Below are 15764 nucleotides of genomic sequence, written 5' to 3' on the forward strand. Positions count from 1 at the left end.
CTCTGGAGACAGATTTGCTATCTATACAAACTCCTGTAAATATTGACACGCCCGTTTCTATTCCCGCACGTACTCAACGAGACCCAATTCCATGTCCCAACTAACCCATCCTCTTGGCAAAAAACGACACCACGAAGACGAGCACCACCATATCGACGAGCTTCAACACCATCAAGCCACATGAGCCGCCAAAATATGTCCAGAATCTACGGATGTTATAAGTACTAGATGCGATTAAGTCCAAGAGAGCAAGCATACATGTACGACTTCGCATGCTCTTTTTTGACGTGTAAACAGTGAGTATGGGGCACAAAGCCTTCGGGTTTTCCCGAAGCATTCATCACGGAGGCGAAGTGTAATAGCATAATAGAGTTGTTGCTAAAATAATGGGCTGGTAAGAATTAGGGTTGACGAAATTAATATGCTACTCTGCCTCCTTTCTCATCGGAGAGCTGGGAGGAGAGTTGAAAAGACCAATTATGGTTTGCGCATGAATGCGGGCAGTTCAAGATATTCATACTTTGATAAACTGCCAAACTATCGGTTCGGCTTTGAATCCATCATGGCCAATTCTTGCTAATTTCAAGGTCCCATTGTCAAGTCTCAGGCCTACAGGTAAAATCTTCTTCCAATGCGTCATCATGAGAATGAACCCGCCTTGAGGTTGGGGCATAACACAAAAGTGCTCCCAGTCGTCGGGCTGTGACACCATGCATCGTAAAAACCCCATGAATCGGCTCGAATCGTCGTACGAAATAAAAAGTCCCGAACCCGGATCTTGAAAACAAAGCCAGTTATCATGGCTCAGACAATTCCAACGATAATTACCGGGACCGCCGACCGCATGGAGACCCAACTGACCATTACGGAGGGTGATGACATGTCCTGAGCCTATGTCTTTAATGATGAATGTAGAACCAGGATACGGGATTGATGACTCGATTCTATTGCTCGTCGGATCTTGTATTTCAGGCAAGTCCGCTAGGGTTTCTGACGGAGTGTTGAGAATGTCATCCAATGTGGACTCTGATCCAGACTTCGAGAGACTCATGGCCTTCACTCCAATCTTTGTGTCAGCCTCTTGTGTTATACGTATGCATTTTGACAACCCACGATGTGTTGTTGCTCAATGTGATGCTCTCTGCGATGGTGTGATCATTCGATGGTAGGATGCTGGGTTTTAAGCGCCGACCTGCTTCAACATTTGTCACTTGCAGGAATGTAGTTGCCTTACGAGAAGAATGGTCGACCCCTCATTCGCTACACAACATCCCACCTTTGTCCTCCGTGAGCCTTTAGACGAGTCACCACACCATACATAGCCTAACGTCCATTGAGATTGCAAAGACAAAGCGGCACAGCATCCTCCCCCATTCGCCATCACAACATTTATCTGGCTCGATAGGATACGGTCTCGGCATTCTTGTCGGCAGCGTCGGCAACGAGAACCTCGTGCTTTCTATGACTCTGGTGGACACATGCTTATATGGCAATATGGCGCAAGTCGTAATCATTCTCACCCCACACGAACTGACTTTTTACAATCGTTATAATTTTCTCCAGGAATTGCAGTTTGAAACATGCACCAGAATAGTGGGGGTTGTTGGGTTGGGATACTACACTCGCTGATATCGAGTTATCGTATCCTAAACCCTGCGCCTGCATAGACGGAGTTACCTACCTAGGTACACAAGCTAAATCACACAAGTGGAAAGAAACAATTAAAAAAAAAAACCCTGTACAAGACAGCGCTATTCTATTATACAAAGTCTACCTCTAGAACCAGTCTTGCATTGCACTTTCATGATTTACTCCGAATACACGGGGAATCTTACATTTCTTCATCCCTGATAACGTCTTCGCATCGCCGGCACAGTGTCTCTGGCGCAGGTGCTACGAATCTCCAACATCTTACACATTTATGATCTTCTGGTTTGAGGACTAATATTTTCACTTCATGGTTGTCGATCCTCAACGTCTCTATCGCCCACCATTCGTTTTCCTGTCCTTTTAGACTAACAACGATGTCATCGATTTCCGCGAGGGAACGAGTCTCAAAATTGCTGACAACGAAAAGGCCCGCGAGCTCCGCATTTCCAGTGGGTGATTCGGGTGCCGAACCAGCGAAGAAGTCTTTCAGACGAGAATCGCCATTTGGCTGGTCGCCTTCAGACATACCAATGAGGACTCGGCATTCAAGGGACGATCCAATTTTCTTGTCTGCGCGCAGACGTTCTTGGGATGCTTTGATGGCGGTACCGAGGGTATTGATGTAGGAGAGATACACATTGTGCTGGTCCGAATAATGCTGGACAGAATTGTTGTCCGGAGCAGTGCAATCTGGTGCACGCCATTGTGCTCGAGCAGGATGGATGGAATCTTTCCTCAGCCTTTCCGGGACAAAGTCCCACGCTTCTTCAACAAGAAGAGGGCATATCGGCGCCAGCATCTGTAGCAGCTCGTAAAAGATGACTCCAAGTACACCCTGCAGATGTTGGCAATCTGCCTTGGCTCCAGTATATATACGATCCTTCAGTGTCTCGAAATAGAATGCCGAAAGGTCATTATTGATATATCGGTTGATAACATTTACACCCTTGAAGAATTCATATTTGGTGTAATACTCGTGTACTTCTCTACTCGCTTGGTTCAGACGATGCAATGCAAGCTTGTCGGTTAAAAGAGTAGTTGATGGAGCGTCGGAGAATAATTTCGAGCGGATATCACCAAAAGAACCGAAATTGGGATGGCTATTCGGGAGTGATAGTATGCCCAAGATCCATTTGAAAGTGACACGATATTTGTGCAGCGCTTGATTGACTGACAATAATACTGGTTGCCCAATGGTGACATCACGAGTATAATCGCTACTTGCGGCCCACAGCCGAAGCGCATCCGAGCCCATTGCGTCGTAAGATGGAACACCGGCCTTCCCATGATCCTTGACCCCCTTCTGCTTCTTGCGCTTGATCGGAGGAAGTAGCTCACCAGACATGATCTGGGAGGGCGAAATGACGTTCCCAAGGCTCTTACTCATCTTGCGCCCATCAGAATCCAAGGTGAAGCCATGCGTGATGCATGTCTTATAAGGAGCTTTTATTTCGTCAGCATCAGAGGAATGGGTGGCAACATACGTTAAAAGTGAAGATTGAAACCAGCCACGATGCTGGTCAGTACCTTCAAGGTAGACATCAGCGATTGGCACGCCGGCGTTTTCTGGTAACAATTTCCAGCTGGTTCCACTATCAAACCAAACGTCCATGGTGTCCTTGCCTCTTGTGAAATCACCAGATAAATGGTTAGGTTTCCAGGCTGGGTCCTCTGGACTGTCGGTCCACCAAGCATCTATCCCGCGTACCTTAATAACCTCGATAATATGATCAATAGTATCGGCGTCCATGACGGCCTTTGGCTTGTCATCAATAATTGTATACAGAGCAGGGATAGGAACGCCCCAGGCACGTTGTCTGGAGATGCACCATTGACTTCGGCCTTGGATAAAACTCTCCAGTCTTGAGCGACCAACCTCTGGGAGGAAGTTCACATTTTCGATAGCTCTCATGGCTCCATGCTTGATACCATCCACGTTGGCGAACCATTGCTCGGTAGCTCTTACAATGACGGGCTTCTTGGTTCTCCAGTCAATAGGATACTTGTGGCGAAAGGCCTGGGTTGCACGGAGGAGATCTAGCTTCTCTAGGTATGCAAGTATAACTTGTGTACCGGTGCTCTTCTCGTCTTGTACAGATAATCCTTCCAGTAATTCGGGTTGCTCTGGGAATGCGTCCTTAGTGAAAGCCCCCGTATCGTCAACCGGGGCAAATGCAGGAATATCTAACGAGGCGCACACGTGGTAATCGTCCATACCATGGCCCGGAGCTGTATGAACAAGTCCCGTGCCAGAAGAGTCGGTGACAAAATCTGCGTGGATGACTGGCTGTGGGCCGTTCGCCCTCTGGAATGGATTGATGTAATGTAGATGTCCGGCTAGATCAGATCCACGAAGACCGTCCACAATCACGAGCACGTCATGCTCTAGAATCGCCTTGTAGTGATCTACCCGAGATGTAGCAACGATGGAGAGCTCATTTCCTTGTTCAGGGTCCTGGATGATAGCATACTCCATACCATTATTTACAGCAATGGCTTTGTTGGCAGGAAGCGTCCAGGGCGTGGTGGTCCAGACGACTACGCTTACCGGACCATGGATCTTATTTCGAAGCCTCATCTCGAGTTCCTTTGAAAGTGTAGCTGGAAACCTCACATAAGCAGCCTGAGATGTATGATTCTCATCGTATTCAAGCTCTGCTTCTGCAAGCGCTGTTCTCGACGATGGGGACCAATAAACCGGCTTGAACTGACGGTATATTAGGTTCTTCTCAAACATCTCCTTGAAGACTTCCAGTTGTCTGATCTCGAACTCTTTTGACATGGTTTTATATGCGTTGTTCCAATCACCCATCACTGCCCACTCTTTGAAGCCTCTCATCTGGTCGTCCACCGTTCGTGTCGCGAGCTCCCGTGCAGCTTCCCTTACGCTCACAGCATCAGTATTTGCGGCATCTTTCTTTTGCGCCTGCAATGCCTTGATCTCAATGGGTAATCCATGACAATCCCATCCAGGAATGTAGTTCACTCTCTTGCCCTGTGCAACCTGCGACCGACATATGATGTCCTTGGTGATCTTGTTCAGTGCATGGCCAATATGCAAGGGTCCATTTGCATATGGCGGTCCATCATGTAATGTGAATGTGTCCGGCAATTTGCCATTCTCGTCTGGCTTCGAACGTGTGGTCTGCTGCCATGCATACAGCTCATCGGTGCACCGGCGGAGATATTTTGGGATCGTGGCAGGTAAAGGGCGAGCGGGGAAATCCGACTTTGGCAGACGCAATGTCTTGGACCATGATGCGCGTAGTATTCGCGTTTGGGCTATCATAGTAGCATCGTGGGCGCTCGCTCGGTGTTCGTCTAGGTTTTCTGAGGCCATCCTTGTGAGGTATTCAAAACTGTATCCGATCTCGGATATATCTCGGCAACAATCTTCTAGTAAAGGGTGCGTTATCGTATCGTATCAGTAAACAATTGATTTTGCTAGCTCTGATCTATTAAAGTGTTGCTATCCGATCGAACACTTGATTACGGAGAAGAGGTATTTTATGCGATGCAGAAGCTGTGAGTCACCTGGGTTCGAATGTTCGAATGCCGGAGCAGGGGGCGGTAAAGTTGAAAGAGTATCCTTTGCCAGTCATAGATTCGCGTACATGGCGCTGTTAATTTTCCATGTAGCCACTGCTCCTTTCCTACTCGGAGACTCTACTGTATGATACGTTATGTTGTTCGTTTTTATTTAATCTTTTTTTGTTCTGTCATTGAGGTTTTCGAGTCTGATTCTTAGCCTTGCTTCAAAGGATATGATATAGTCTACTTCCATCCGAGCCAAAACAGTCAGTCCAAACACCAGAATAACAACCAAATGGGCACTAGAAATGAATGAATAGGAAAAGAAAACTGGTATATATAGCCAAATGATCAGCCAACGCCATTGATGCATGCCCGAACCGGTCAATATACGGTCAAAGAGCTCACAGCGGAATTCTTCAGGACCTCAAATACCATGCCTGGAAAGCCAAACAATTCCACATTTCCGACATTTGAGTCATTCTCGACTAATCCTGAGCCGGAATTCACAAATTTGCTCTTCTTTGCCGACCCATCTTCCCATCCCCCTAGTAGCTCTACGCTACTACCTGGGCTGTCACCCCAACCCCGATTCAAAGCCATTCCTCGTTGCTGTAGACGTTCCTCCTCCTCATTCTCATAATGTGCTTGAAATATATCTTTCAGCCTCATCGAAATGTCATCGAAGGACATCTCAGAATTTAAAGGGCCTTTGAACATATCACCAGGGACATGTTCCAGGATCCACCTGCTCCTTCTGTGTCGATTGAATTGGTATGACCCCGGAACGTTTCCGTGAAAGATTACCTTTGTCACAGTAAGGTGGTTCAGCGGCTGTGCACTAATTTCACCCTCTTCGTGAGATTCAGATTCGGTTAATTCGATTGATGGTGAGGGTGGGGATAGTTGGGCAGGTTGTGATATAAGGAGATCGAAGCCATGGTGGTAATAATTGTAGAACTGTTCGGCTGCTGCAATTTCGCGTTCTTGAGCTTCACTTGCCACGTCTTTATCATCCTCCCAGTCATCTTCGTGATCGGTGCCTGCGCCAGAGCCATGATCAGAATCGAGTGAGTCATCAGGCGTTAAACGAACAGCAGATATGTCCGATGCATCACTTGCCCTTCGGTCTTTGTGGATCGACAGTCGATGGTCGTTTTTCCGATATATAGAATCCGGAGCGCCGAGTTCAATGATCAAATCCTGGGGCGTGGTCTCGCTAAGTACTATCCAGAAGGGTTGACTTGCCCGTCTTACGAGTTCTATTCTGCCCTCGCCGTGGATTTTGACGAGTTCAATCTCGTCTGGCCCTCCCTCCTTCGATTTACCGGCTAACGAAAGTGATCGAGGGTTCGGCGCGGGGGAAGTGAAAAGCGTGCCCCTCGCCTTCTGCCACGACTCTCCACTAAACACTGCCATGGAAGTTGCGGGGCCGGTCGCTGAGGATGACAGTAATGATATGAAGTCCTTCTTGGGCGAGTATGCCGAATGATGGACGGGGAAGTTGAAAGCGATGCCTGGGTATGAGAGATTATAGGTTCCATTCGCGTTAGGATCGTCAGAACGTGGTGGCACGTATTCCCCCCCATATGTAGGTCCTAGTAATTTATCGTATATGTGCCTAAACCTCGGCCCTGTTAAACCCGCTGTGAGCACAGCATGCCCATCGGCTGGTTTGAATACTTCAACGTCCTTATACACTAGTTTCGCCTTTGCGAAATCAAGCACTTCTATCAACCTTAATCGCTGATCTGGACCGTCAAACCGTAATCGAAGACCGTTGTCAGGTAGAGAGACGTGAATAGGGGCATGGAGAGGACGGGCCTCATCATAATAAATGTGGAATCGTGGGAAAGCCTTTACTTCAGCTTTGATTGTGGTGAGGATATCATGCAAAGAACAGCCCAGTGCTACAGAGAAGTTAGGAAGTGTTGGGAGGGAGTCTTTGGCCCATGGCCATGATAAGATGGGTGCATTCGTCGTACGTACTGATGAAATCTACCGAGCGTCCCGGTACAAGCTGCATAGGTCGCTCTTCCATACTACCTGTGTTATAGAGAAGCTATTCTAGAGGAGAAATATGTTGAGAAGGAGTTGTCTGGCTGGAGTGATATGTGAACGGGGGCCGGCGGGGCAACCGAGCACCTGAGCACCTGAGCAGGCTGCGTGCACTGCCTGCGCTCTCTCCACGAGGGTAGACCAAACTAGGTTTCACATCCAACTATGGCACGGGGGAAGGTATGGCAGAAAACAGGATTCGCCTGTAATTCTCGGCTCCTTCGTGGAAGCCCGTAAACACATAGATGTCTGTACTGTTGACTGTGAGACTGTGTACAGCATCTACACTTGAAATGGAGGTGAGGGGGTTCGGAGATTCGGAGGTGAGCTCCCGTCATTCGGTAGGTGGCCCAAGCTCCCGTCCCAGGGCCTTGGCATTGTTTACTTTCGTGTTGTTGTGGTTCATGCTTGGATAATTTGAACATACATCCATCACTAGCACAGCAGCTTCTTTCTGCAAATTGGACAACATGTCTGGTCTGCCGCGTCCTGGAGCTCTTCCAAGTAAAAGGATGCCTTCTTCCCGACCAGGCTCTATGCGTCCTCCCCCCAACCCAATGCGCGGACGATCTGCTACGCCATCGCAAAGCGGTCGCACTTCTCCGACCGGATCAGTTGTCTCCGTTCGAACAGACGGCGGTGTCAAAAGAAAACAGCGCGACTTCGAACATGGCGATCAGGAAACTAACATCAATGTGGTCGTCAGATGTCGCGGCCGCAACGATCGAGAAGTACGGGAGAACAGCGGTGTCGTAGTTCGAACGGATGGGATCAAAGGGAAAACAGTCGATCTCTCGATGGGACCAAGCGCGCTGAGCAACAAGACATATCAGTTTGACAAGGTGTTTTCGTCGTCGGCGGATCAAACCATGGTTTTTGAAGAGGTCGTGGTTCCAATCATGGATGAGGTTACTAGTCCCTCTTTTTTTTTCCAGACTCGCAGCAATGTTTCTGACACATCCTAGGTCATGAGTGGCTTCAACTGTACCATATTTGCATACGGCCAAACTGGCACGGGAAAAACGTACACCATGTCCGGCGACATCTCCGATATGCTCCCCCTTCCAGACGATGCTGGTATCGTCCCTCGCGTTCTCTACTCCCTGTTCGATCGGCTGGAGGCAGAAGAGTGCGAAAACTCTGTGAAATGCTCCTTCATTGAACTTTACAATGAAGAGTTGCGAGACTTGATATCCGCGGATGACAGCGTCAAACTCAAGATTTTCGATGACAATAACAGAAAGGGTGGCAGCTCGACGATGGTGCAGGGAATGGAAGAGTGCCATCTCAGGACCGCGTCACAAGGCATCCAGCTCCTTCGACAAGGAAGCCATAAGCGCCAAGTTGCTGCGACCAAGTGCAATGACCTCAGCTCCCGAAGTCATACTGTCTTTACAATCACCGTGTTCATGAAACGCCAGGGTGACGATGGACAGGAATACATGAGTGCAGGAAAATTAAACCTGGTGGATTTGGCAGGTAGCGAAAACATCCAGCGAAGTGGAGCCGAGAACAAGCGGGCCGCAGAAGCCGGTCTCATCAACAAGAGCTTGTTGACCCTTGGGCGAGTCATCAATGCCCTCGTTGAAAAGAGCGCCCACGTACCATATCGGGAATCAAAATTGACTCGACTTCTTCAGGACTCCTTAGGCGGTCAGACAAAGACATGTATTATCGCCACTCTATCGCCAGCCAAGAGCAATCTTGAAGAGACAATATCGACGCTCGACTATGCTTTCCGCGCAAAGAACATTCGCAACAAACCCCAAGTCAACCAAGCAATCTCGAAGAAAACTCTCTTAAGGGAGTTTACCGTAGAGATCGAGAAATTGAAGAGTGAGCTTATTGCTACAAGGCAACGGAATGGTGTTTATCTCACGCAAGATGCATACGAGGAATTCAAAACCGAGAGCGAGTCGTTGAAGATATTGAGTGACGAGCAGCGGGAAAAGCTAGAGACCATGGAGATCAATCTCCGCAACAAGGTCCAGGATCTCTATACTCTGACGAACAATTTCAACAGCCTCAAAAAAGACAATGAGCAGGTCAAGCTCACCTTGGAAGGCACCAAAGGTATTCTCGAAAAGACCGAGGTCGTGCTAGAGCACACTCGGCAAAATCTCACCGAGGAAACAACACTACGAAAGGCACACCAGAAGACCGAAGCAGAACTTGCCCAAGTGGGACAGGACATGATTTCGACTCTTTCGAAGACAACCTCTGATATCGACGGGTTGCGCTCCAAGATTCGAAGAAAATCTGACATCCAATCACAAAACAGGCAGAATTGGGCGTCCTCCAGGACACACGTCATCGACACGACACGCCTGGTTGAAGACCGAATAGAACAACTGTATCATCAGCAGCAGCACTTGATGAGCGGTCTCGCAGCCACGATGCAGAGATTTGTCAAGGACGAGCTGGATCAGCTTGGCTCGTCTCAGTCCTTTTTGGGGGAGAAGTTGGAGTTGTTTGACACGTCTGAGAAGGAGGTTAACGAACAAACTGCCAGAGCCCGAGACGACATGAACCAGGTCCTAGGCGAAATCATAAATCTGAGGGAGGATGTGAAGCTGAATGTTGGAGAGGGCCTGAATGAGTTGTCTGCCGCTGCCGAGAAGATATCTGCCAGCATCATTACAGAACTAGACGCTTTCCATACCCAAGTGAGTATTTCTTATAGAAGTTATTAGTGCTTATGTCTAATTGGGAATAGCTTCATTCATCGTACGCTGCGCTCGGAAGGGATTTCAAGAATACATTCGATGAGCTCACCAAAGGTTTAAACGAACAGCAGGTGGAGAATGACCGGTTGCACCAACATATGAAAGAAGCAAATGCAGCGTTGATCGAATCGAATAAGTTGACTAGGCATCGCCTGGTGGAGCTGGTGGATGACGAAAAACAAAAGGCGGCCGAAGAGCGGCAGCAATTGCTATCTCAGATCACGTCGCTGCTCAGCAGTACTGCGGATGCACAAGAGAAAAGGTTGACCGACCGCGTTTCCCGCCTCAGGGAGGACCTGGAGATGGCGGACATGGCGTACGAATCTGAACAGATGACTTACAACGAGGGCATGTCGGCGTGGACATCGAAGTCCAAGGAGATTCTAGTCGGGGTTACCAGGTCAAGGGATGCCGTCAAAACAAAACTTAAAGCGGACTTTGCTGCAGCAACGGAGCACTCAACGTCCATCAAGGAGACGACAACGTCTGTGCATGCTAGCACCATTAAGACCGTTGAGGCGCAAATGGCACACATGGACACCCAGCTTCATTCGCTCGACGATATCGTAACTCGGACTCGCGCTCAGAACGATAGCCACCACAAAGCCCACACCACGTCTCTCGGCGCACTATCGTCCACGGTTCTATCATCGTACTCTAGCATAGGCGATCATCTGTCTGCTTCGTTCGCCCGGGTGCAAACCCTTGAGTCTGAAGTGCTGGCACAGGCAACGGCACTTCAAGAAACATTGCCCAGCCTTGCCGAGGCAGCAACGATCAGGGCGCCTTTGGAAGAGCTCCGCAACGAGATTTTCAACAGGAAACTCGTCGAGTATAATCCAACGGGTGAGACCCCCCAGAGAGTCAACTACTTGGTTCCCACGGACCTACCACGCACCGAATCTCATGAGACTTTGCTATCTCGTCTACGCGATCGGCCTGCATCGTCCGATTCAACTTCTAGCCCCACGAAATGCCTGGTCTTCAACGACGCCACCAACTCGACCTCTCCGCCAGACGACCTCTTCTCACTACCTTTGGCCAAACCTACCTTTTCCCGCTCGGTGATGCCAACCCATGAAGGTACAGGCATGCCCAGCGTGCCTCCGCCGTCGCTGCGCGAGTTAGACATTAACATTGTTCCACAGGCTGCAAATCAGGACGCAGCCTCATCTTGCCAACCTGTGTCCCCGTCAGCAGTACACTCATCAAGCAACTGTTCCGAGTTACCACCCATGAAGAAGCACAACCGCGGCAACGGAGGTGGCGCTGATGGGGAGAGTAAATTGCCTATGAAGAAGATGGCGCGGAAGACGGTGGCCGGTTTGGGGGATGGGAAGGGAGATCGTGAGAACCTATCGATCACGAGTTTCTCGAGCAGCATAGGGCCTGGCACGATGGGCGGCAGGCGGTTAAGAAGTCACGGAAGTACCTGAGTGAGAGGAGGGGTGCTGAACTGAAGGGTGGTCTGTGATTTGAATTCGAGGTTGGCCTTGTGGTGCATAATTTGACCTTGGTCTGTTCTGTTTCTTGAGTTTTTGTTCATACTTGACGGGGCGTCTTTGAAATCTATACCAGAGTGTACCTGGGTTGGGGTGGTCGGCGTTGCGGCAGGGGTTTCATGATGAGGGTTAGGAACTGGAAGGTCTGGTAGATATGTACATACTGGCGTTTTCCATTTTTCCTGGTTTCCCTTTTCCATCTTCTCCCATCTTACGAGGGCAGCCGGTTCGATGATCATCAGACATGGGGATGTTGAAGATGGTGTATATTCTGGCAAGTTACCACCATGGGGAGCAAGAGAGGGGGACGTCCAGCTTCAAGTTGGAGGATTAAGAGTCACGAGTTACGGGGCACCTGTGATGAATGAATATAATTGTAATTTTTTGGTGGTACTTAGATTCATTGTCATCATTACCATCACCATTGCTGTGGTTGAAGTTGGAATTGTTATTGTTGATGGACGAAGTAGGAGTATGTACGGGTGTACGTACATACATCCCTAGGTACCTGGTACCTACAAGTACACGGTATGAGCGATGTGACTGTTCTAGGTATAGTGCGGTTTAGTTCGGTGCAAGAGAAAAAGATGGCATCTGTCGAGTACTTTGTAGTATGTACTGTGTACTGTTATTATTACTGGTGACTACTGTAACTGCGGAACACCATGTAGTCTGTGTCCTACAAGTAATAATACCTCGTAGGATAGAAAGAGAAGTGAGAAGGAAAAGAAAAGAGCAAAGCCCGGAAGAGGGCGGCCGGGAATCACCTGCAGTGGAAGCACGCGGCACGCCACGTTGTTGGAGGTGTTGGAGGGTGGAGTCAGTATACTATATTGGTACTCCGCCCCGTATGTAGGAGAAAACCACAAAACGTGGCAAACTGGGGGGTGATCTGCCACATGCACTGCACGGGTGACTGCACCTTACTGTCTACGGACTACGGACTGTGAACTACCTGGGTACAGACTACAGAGTGTTTACTACACAGTATGGAGTCAGGTACAGTAGGTACAACATGTACTTTTGTATGTGCCGTAGAAAAGCTCCGGTTTACAAGTCCGAAGATGCCTGATCACCAACCAGTCCAATAACATAATTACTAGTAACTACACAGTGTTATATACTCTATACAGAGTACACACTATATCTATCTACAGTGCATCGTACGGCGTAGGTAGTATACGGGACACATACGCGGCCACAGGTTGTGCTGGTATCTCATCCATTTCTACGAGTAATTAGTGGCCGCGCTGCCAGCTGTCCTGGACCACTGGGCAGTCCGAGAGGCTAGGAGCCCTGCATGATCATTGATGGATCATGGACGGATGGATGCATCGATTCGCACTGTCGCAGCATCGGCCTGGAATTATGAAACGCGCCAATCTGACCTCCCTGACCTCCCTGAGTCCTGGCCCTGGGTTCGTATTGTAGCTAGTCTGGAGCCATCCCCCATCTTCATACAGTATGTAACCACCTACATGTAGTGATTAGTACTTACTACAGGTTGTCTTGCATCTTACACAGTCCGATATTGGCCGTGGCCTGGCAGCTGGCTTGACCTGGCCTAAATGAGTGTGTATTCCGTACAGACTACAGGGTGTTGTATCGAAGACTCTACGGAACGAATGTGTGCAGTGGATGATGATGATAACCTAATGGGTAGGGTGGTAGGCTGAGGCTGGCGGCCAGTGGCAGGCGGATTGGCGGTGTCACACCCTCTTCGTCTTTCTCTTCCCCCCTCGTCCTCTTGCTGTGCACTGTGTAAGGTATATTACATGATTACCTAGGTTCCTATGCAGTATGCACTCTATGTGTGGAGTAGATAGAACACTTTGGTACATTCCAAATGACTACGAAGTACTCTGTATGTACCATCTAATGAGGTTCATAGCTCGTAGTCTGGACGGAGTACTTCGTTGGTACTGCCTACAGCTGCTTGTACTATAATTACAGTGCATTACTCAGTAGTCAGTACATGGAAGATACCTAGAGCATAGGGCATACTCTGGACTCATCCACCCCCACCAATCTCTAAACCTCCCTTCCTTCTCTCCTCTTGTTCCCCCTCCTCCTCTCCTCTCCTCTCCCTCCTCCTCACCTCCTCTCCTACTTCCTCCCTCTCTCCTTTCTCATCTCCCTCTTCACACTCCCATCTACCTCGTAACATCTACCCCCATCCACCTTCTACCGTCGATCGTCTACTACCTACGGAGTACAAGTATCTGTCATTCGCACTCGCACACGACTCGCGCAACGACTGTTCTTGCCATTACCCGTCCATCCGCCGCCCATCAGAGATTTCCTCTTCTCATCCTCATCCTCATCCTTCCTCCCCATACACAGTACACAGTAGGCATCCGTTGTCGCTGTTACTCTTCGCTCACAAGCATCCTCTCTTCCTGAACAATCGGCAATAATCTACCACAACAACAACAACAACCCGCCCCATAATCGACTCCATCTTCGTCTTCGTCACCGCCCATCATGACCAACTCCCTTGAATCTAGCAGGCCGATCCTCGCCAATGTAAGTTCCACCATTCATTTCCATTTGCGCGTCGCCGTTTCAAAGCCATGGTCACTTTTCGTTTCCCTTGTATGTACTTGTACAATCACTACCCTGCCCTGCCCTTCCCTGCCCTTCCCTGCCCTGCCCTGCCCTCTCTGTCCTGTGCCCTCGTCCTGTTTTGTCCTTTGACTCCTGTCCCTGGATGCTCCCAGCGCTGTGTCATTCATCATGTTATGTACGGAGTACTGTGTACATAGTACTTACACAGTACATACATGCATGGTGCGTGCAGGCACTGCAGGTTTGGGTTCCTCTTGAAGAGCAAGGCAGGGTTTAGTAGTCATGTACGGAATGTTCACGTAGCATACTGTACACGTAGGTACCTGGCACACCTATCTAGGTACCTAGGTACTTACAAAGTACCCATAGTTGTTACTACGAGGTCCGGAGTGCGTGACTACGAGTGTTGGTTTCGGTACACCTTACTACCCCCCCTCCGCTCCCATTGTTGTTACGACGGAGTACTTGGTACTTGAGTACTACTACCTAGTATTACTACTGGTGGTAGTAAGTAATGAGTACTGACCATCCACCATCCACCATCCACCATCCTTCCTCTCTCGTCTCGTCTCGTCTCTTCTCTTCTCTTCTCTTCTCATCCTCCCTCCTACTCCTCTGCTCGTCCCCTCTCCTCTCCAACCACCCAACAATCATACAACAACTCACTCCTCCGTACTCCGTACACTCATACCTCTCTCTTTCGCGCCGAGAAGCCCGTCACCCCTTCCTTCCTCTCTTCCTCACTTACCTCGCTCCCGTACTCTTCTCTCCTCTCTTCTCTTCCCGACCTCCCACCTCCCGCCATCGCACAGGAATGTCTTCACCGCCTGCTCACCACAATCAACAGTCCGCTGGCAACCGTGCCTCCGCTCGCATGTCCACCTACAGCGCTGCTCCCACCCTCACTCCTTCCATTGCACCCTCGCACATCTCCGCCGCCTCATCCACCGCCGGCGACCCTAAAGCCCAAGAGATCAAGTCCTGGAATGCTGGGTTCGAGCGCATGGAAGACAAGCGCCTCGTCCAGCAGCGATACGCCCTCAGCACCGATCGCGCCGACGACATGAGCAAATTAGCTCTCGGTGCAAAGCTCGACCGCGCTCTTGGTCGACGCATGAGCGGTCAAGACGCCGTCTTCAAACCTAAAATCCTCGATGAGAAGAAGGTGGAGGCATAATGGCGTTGGTGTATCTCGGATCCCGCGAGGTGTTGCTTTTCCTGCTATTCTTGGTGTACGGCCAGGTGCCCCTTCTTGGGTCTTCTCTCGTCTTTTCCAACTGCCACCTCGGGCTCCCGCCCTCTCTCCCAATGTTCCTCTCGCTCGCTCTCGGCCGGCTCACATCTCTTCATCCATGGGGTTTCGGCTTACGGAAACAAGACCCCCGTTTGGAATTGGCGATGCAACGGCGATCGTAACAAATTCGGGGGCGACGCTCAACTTTTCGAGGAGTTACATCTTACAGGATTCGGTTCTCACACGATCTACGCCATCCATGCCATGTTTCTCGGTCCTTTCTCTTCAATATCCAGTAGCCGCCTAGGAGGTGGCATTGCTGTAGACTTGAATCATCGCACGTCACCCGGATTTGACACGAGTTCTATGCATCACCCCTCACTGTTCAACGCAATAATACCCCCTTCACGCACGCAATAGAGATCCGCACGTCATCTTCGCTCCCTCATGCACCCACTTCCTCTCTTATAACTCCCTCTCTCCATTTCTACGTGG

General features: G+C 49.5%; 5 protein-coding genes across 5 annotated transcripts; 2 read left to right on the forward strand and 3 right to left on the reverse strand.

Annotated features, from left to right (window-relative positions):
• Positions 1-275: 275 nt before the first annotated feature.
• Positions 276-1209, reverse strand: BU24DRAFT_428868 (uncharacterized protein). The gene has a single exon (XM_033529586.1). It carries the CDS (start codon positions 1049-1051, stop codon positions 515-517), a length of 537 nt encoding a protein of 178 aa, XP_033377670.1. The 5' UTR covers positions 1052-1209; the 3' UTR covers positions 276-514.
• Positions 1210-1737: 528 nt separating this feature from the next.
• BU24DRAFT_428869 (isoleucyl-tRNA synthetase) lies at positions 1738-5127 on the reverse strand. Its single transcript, XM_033529587.1, has one exon. The coding sequence runs from the start codon at positions 4988-4990 to the stop codon at positions 1832-1834; it is 3159 nt and encodes a 1052-aa protein (XP_033377671.1). The 5' UTR covers positions 4991-5127; the 3' UTR covers positions 1738-1831.
• Positions 5128-5565: 438 nt separating this feature from the next.
• Positions 5566-7645, reverse strand: BU24DRAFT_437451 (uncharacterized protein; the record flags this gene model as incomplete). Its single annotated transcript, XM_033530208.1, has 3 exons — positions 5566-7091; positions 7171-7201; positions 7625-7645. 3 exons carry the CDS (start codon positions 7643-7645, stop codon positions 5566-5568), a joined length of 1578 nt encoding a protein of 525 aa, XP_033377672.1.
• A 64-nt stretch (positions 7646-7709) lies between these two features.
• On the forward strand, positions 7710-11401 carry BU24DRAFT_415252 (kinesin family protein-like protein; the record flags this gene model as incomplete). Its single annotated transcript, XM_033526277.1, has 3 exons — positions 7710-8147; positions 8205-9905; positions 9956-11401. 3 exons carry the CDS (start codon positions 7710-7712, stop codon positions 11399-11401), a joined length of 3585 nt encoding a protein of 1194 aa, XP_033377673.1.
• A 2550-nt stretch (positions 11402-13951) lies between these two features.
• On the forward strand, positions 13952-15212 carry BU24DRAFT_358821 (uncharacterized protein; the record flags this gene model as incomplete). The annotated part of the gene is made up of 2 exons (XM_033524010.1): positions 13952-13993; positions 14883-15212. 2 exons carry the CDS (start codon positions 13952-13954, stop codon positions 15210-15212), a joined length of 372 nt encoding a protein of 123 aa, XP_033377674.1.
• Positions 15213-15764: the final 552 nt, after the last annotated feature.

This window comes from Aaosphaeria arxii (assembly GCF_010015735.1).
Source record: "Aaosphaeria arxii CBS 175.79 unplaced genomic scaffold BU24scaffold_14, whole genome shotgun sequence".
Lineage (NCBI taxonomy): Eukaryota > Fungi > Ascomycota > Dothideomycetes > Pleosporales > Aaosphaeria > Aaosphaeria arxii.

Excerpts from the sequence above, each read along its gene's own strand:
- BU24DRAFT_428868 (XM_033529586.1), bottom strand. The coding sequence starts at position 1,051 with ATGAGTCTCTCGAAGTCTGGATCAGAGTCCACATTGGATGACATTCTC.
- BU24DRAFT_428869 (XM_033529587.1), bottom strand. The coding sequence starts at position 4,990 with ATGGCCTCAGAAAACCTAGACGAACACCGAGCGAGCGCCCACGATGCT.